This window comes from Octopus bimaculoides, chromosome 4, assembly GCF_001194135.2.
Source record: "Octopus bimaculoides isolate UCB-OBI-ISO-001 chromosome 4, ASM119413v2, whole genome shotgun sequence".
NCBI lineage: Eukaryota > Metazoa > Mollusca > Cephalopoda > Octopoda > Octopodidae > Octopus > Octopus bimaculoides.
In genome coordinates, this window is record NC_068984.1 from 89,396,208 (window position 1) to 89,400,681 (window position 4,474).

The following is a 4,474-nucleotide window of genomic DNA, read 5'->3' on the forward strand; positions in this document are numbered from 1 at the left end:
TTGCCATTTCTTTAACATTTTCTCTAAAAATACTGCTTTTACGATTTCAGAATATTCAGAACAATGTGTAACTGTATACTTATATACCGAGATCAGGATTTATCATTATTATAAACCTATTTATTTAGGCTAGTGATTTCGTTTTGGTTGTTACAATCAATGTTTCAGCTGTTTTACCTTTCTTCAGGTGACTGGTATATTCATTAACGTTCTCGAATCGTAAACCGAACCTTTATTTAAACCACGCGGTGTGCAGTATCCTCATACTGTTGCATAAGCCCAGGATATTGTCTTCATACTTGTGCTGTATCTTTCTCGTTTCACATCAACCAGAGTATGAAACTAAAATATAACTTTCACCAGAGTCTTAACTTAAACCAGAGACTGTTGAGTAAATTGTCAGCCCTGTATTATCGATTATTGATTAGTGTTTTTCATCTGGGTTGTTGTTGTTGTTGATGACGACAACGACGACGGTGATGGACTTCATTCAACTGAGAATCATACTGCACACAGCGACATACAGTGATGAATTTTCTTGTTTGTGTGTTATTTCGGTTTTAGTATTTAACTTTGTAGATCATTATGACATATATTAGTGACAGAGCTGATGGAGAGATGAGTCGCTTATATATATATATTTTTTAACAAGTTCACTGGCTGATCGCAACTCCAGTACTTGTTCTGGCACTGTTTTTTCTATATATCACAGGCGGGGAGATAAGTCGCTGCTATCTCTTACAGTCGAGCATCCATCATTGAAGAGACCAATGAAGGTCTAAATCACGTGAAGATGGTGGGGGTTTATCTCCCCACTAGCGATATAAACAAGAGTGCATTTTGCACCAAAAGCCAATATGAGAGTTTCTCTTGTGGTATCTACCACAGTATAGTTTGTTCATACAGAGGGGTGGGCAATTTACGGCCCGCCACAGTTTTCTGCGGCCCGAGGAAGCGTTCAGCAAAAAAAATTTCCAAGTCTAAAATTTTCGTAAACTGATCACGGTAAACTGCTAGTGCCAAGGCATGCGTAGCCCCTTCATACGTAACAGTTTTCTCTTTGCAACAGTAAGACCTGTAACGTTCCGACCCGGACCCTCCTAAAAAGCGCAAAATCGAAAAAGAATGCCGTGCGTTCAGTGAAGACTGAACACAAATATTTGTTCAGTAATTCAGAGAATAAGGCAGTGTGATTACTATGTCGCGAGACAGTTGCCATATTCAAGGAATACAATTTGAAACGAGACCACTAAACAAAACATGACGAGTTTGGTAGCGAAATGTCAGAGGAAGAACGCAGGAAAAAAGCTGCAAAGTGTGTTACGAAGCTGAAGAAGCAACGGACCATATTTACGAAGCAATCGATACTCCGGGATAGTGCTACAGAGACAAGCTGGCAAGCTTCATGGTAGCATACAATCTCGTTAAAAACAACAAGCCATTTTCTGATGGTGAGTTTGTTAAGCAGTGCTTAGTAGATTGCGCAAGCGTACTGTGCCGTGACACAAGAAACAAATTCGAAACCATATCATTATCCAAAAGCACTATGGTGCGGCGCATACACTTAATTAGTGACGAACTAACAGAACAGCTGAACACTGTAAGTAAAAAATTTGCGTGGTTTTCTTTGGCACTGGACAAGAGCACTGATAACCAAGACACTGTACAGCTACGTATCTTTGTCCGTGGAATTGATGAAAATTTCGTCATTACAGAAAAACTACTTGTTTTGGAATCGATGAAAAATACAACCACTGGTCAGGACTTGTTTGAATGTGCTGTGGACTGTGTGGAGAAAAGTGCCGTGTCATGGAATAGAATGGCAAGCATTACAACAGATGGGGCCAGAGTATTTACTGGAAAAAATGTGGGTATGATTAAACTTTTAGAGAACAAGTTAAAAGCTGAACACCCAGACGGTGATATCTTGCCTTTTCATTATATTTTGCGACAGAAAAGCTTCTGTAAACCTGCACTGGACCTAAAGCATGTGGTGAATCCTGTAATGAGCATGGTGAACACAATCAGAATAAGGGCGTTCTACCATCTACAATTTAAATCTCACCTTGAGGATATGGAGGCTCAGTATGGAGATGTGATTTACCACAATAGTGTTCGGTGGTTGAGCCTGGGCAAAATACTAAAATAGGTTTGGGAATTACAGAATGAAATCCGCCTTTTCTGAACCTGAAGGGGATTTCATGCGATTTTGTGACCAAAACAGGGTGTGAGGAGTGAAGATATGTGATGATTTTTGCGGCTGATACGTTTGAGAAATTAAATGAATTGAACGTGACATTGCAGGGAAAGGGGTTGTTTGTACATGAAATGTTCAGGCACGTGAGATCATTCAAAACAAAACTAGGTCTATTTGCAAGGTAAGCAGGCGAGGGCAAGTTTTGTCACTTTCCTTTATTAAGAAAACAGAAAGTGCCTGCAAGTGTTTCTTCTAAGATTAGGGATCATTGGCTGAGTTTGGAGGATGAAGTCACAAGAAGATTTCAGGATTTTAAGAAAATTGAGCCAGATTTAAATTTGTTATCTTATCCTTTAACTGCTGATATTGATACAGCACCCGAGGAGGTACAGCTTGAACTAATTGATATGCAGTAAGATCACACGCTGAAAGAAATGTTTAATTCTGTCACATTAATAGAATTTTACAAATCTCTTTTGCTGACAAATTTCCATGTGTGAAGAAATTTGCAGGGAAAATGTTTTCACGTATATTTGTGAGTAAAGTTTTTCTTGCATGAAAATCAATGAGTAAAAATATATCCTCTGTGACTAACATAAACTTGCAGGCAGTGATGAGGATCTCAACAAGCAACTTCACTTCTGATTGCAAAAGAATTGTAAATAAGTGCGACAAGTTACATTTGTCTCATTAAATTACTTGTGCAGGCTGATGTGTAATTTGCACATAAATAAATCCAATGAAACCTTTTCTGTGTACCACCATTGCTTTAGTTTTATTTATTCATTATTATGATGATTCTACACGTCGCATTAAATGAAATGTTATGTTAACTAATGAATACGATCAGTTATATAAGGTGCGACCCTCCGCTAACCAATTTTACGTTCTGAGTTGAAATTTCACCGAAGTCGACTTTGCGTTTCATCCTTTTAAAGTCGATGAAATAAGTACCAGATGAGCAATAACATCTATCGAGTATTCACCTCCCTCCTAATTTAGACCGTGTGACTGTAGTAGAAAATATATTACTCAGAACGCATGGCACAAGGGCTAACTAAATGTTTGAAAATAAGCATAGACGAAAATGTCTTGGACAAGCAAAATGTTGAAGATGAATTAGAGTGAACCTTGCTTCAGACTATGAGCTGCGTGTACATGACTAGAGTGTTGCAGCTTATTCCATTCTACATTAAACTAATCAGGTTCATGGACTCACCTGACTAGAATACACCTTGTTTCTAGATGTATTGTGATAGTGATGTTACATCTTTTTGGATTGTATTTCAGATGAAAAAGGTAGATGCATGGAGTATGGTTCAAACGTTCTCTCGATATTTTCGAGTGTGCTCTTTTCATTTCATATATTTGTAATTTTGCTTATAAGGCTTGAGTCTATCCGAAATAATAGCTAAAGTCGCTTGCCCACAATGTGTCACCCGATAGAACCTGAGCTTCATGACTTGTGTTGGCCGAGCGTTGTATTCTTTCTTGTCTTGAGGTTCACGGCCAAACGGCTGGGTGGATTCGCGTGAAAAATAGCACACATGTGGAGACGGGTGCATAGATTGGAACGCGCTTTCTATTTTTTCTAGCCCCCATACTTACAGAGAAAATCTGCGTGCGTGCGTGTATGTGAGTGTGTGTCACTGAAGCCATTCATACATATATGCATAATAAATAAATAAACTGAATGATAAATTTCATTTATCTCTCTCACTATTTCTTTCTTTCTTTCTCTCTCTCTCTCTCTCTCTCTCTCTCTCTCATATACACATACACCATCAACATTACTCTCTCTGTCGCACACACCCCATCAAACATACACACTCACACAGACACAGACATACGCACGCACATCAATTCTCCCCTCTCAATACAACTTCAAAAGAAGTTCAGTCATAAAACTGTCATTCGACGCCCACTTCAAAAGATCACCTTCCCTTTTCACTTGTCCGGCCATTGATCGACAGATAAAACAAACCAACTCCTGTTAAATGCAAAAATCCCGCCAAAAATACACACACATACACACACAAACGGACATTTCATGTTTTTCAGTTTCTCTATGATTATACACGCGTCGAAAACAATAGCTCATTTTAATCTTCAACAGGTATATATCAATTTCTATAATATAAATTGTTTTTCTATAAGCGTATAACAATTACTTATTCCATACTTCACTTTTCTTAAATTGGATACGTCTGCTATTAATTCTTAATTTCCCCGTTCATTCATACAGCTTCATTTTCTCTTAAAGCAATTCTTAACGTC

The 4,474-nt window shown here is 38.1% G+C and overlaps 1 protein-coding gene across 1 annotated transcript; it reads left to right on the forward strand.

Moving 5' to 3' along the window:
• The first annotated feature begins 1,546 nt into the window (after positions 1 to 1,546).
• LOC106869972 (general transcription factor II-I repeat domain-containing protein 2-like) lies at positions 1,547 to 3,491 on the forward strand. Its single transcript, XM_052967641.1, has 3 exons — positions 1,547 to 2,113; positions 2,428 to 2,609; positions 3,488 to 3,491. Exons 1-3 carry the CDS (start codon positions 1,547 to 1,549, stop codon positions 3,489 to 3,491), a joined length of 753 nt encoding a protein of 250 aa, XP_052823601.1.
• The last annotated feature ends 983 nt before the right edge of the window (positions 3,492 to 4,474 follow it).

Coding starts and splice junctions, on each gene's coding strand:
- LOC106869972 (XM_052967641.1), top strand. CDS start 1,547: ATGGTGCGGCGCATACACTTAATTAGTGACGAACTAACAGAACAGCTG. Junction 2,114..2,427: donor ATGTGATTTACCACAATAGT/GTTCGGTGGTTG, acceptor TTAAGAAAACAG/AAAGTGCCTGCAAGTGTTTC.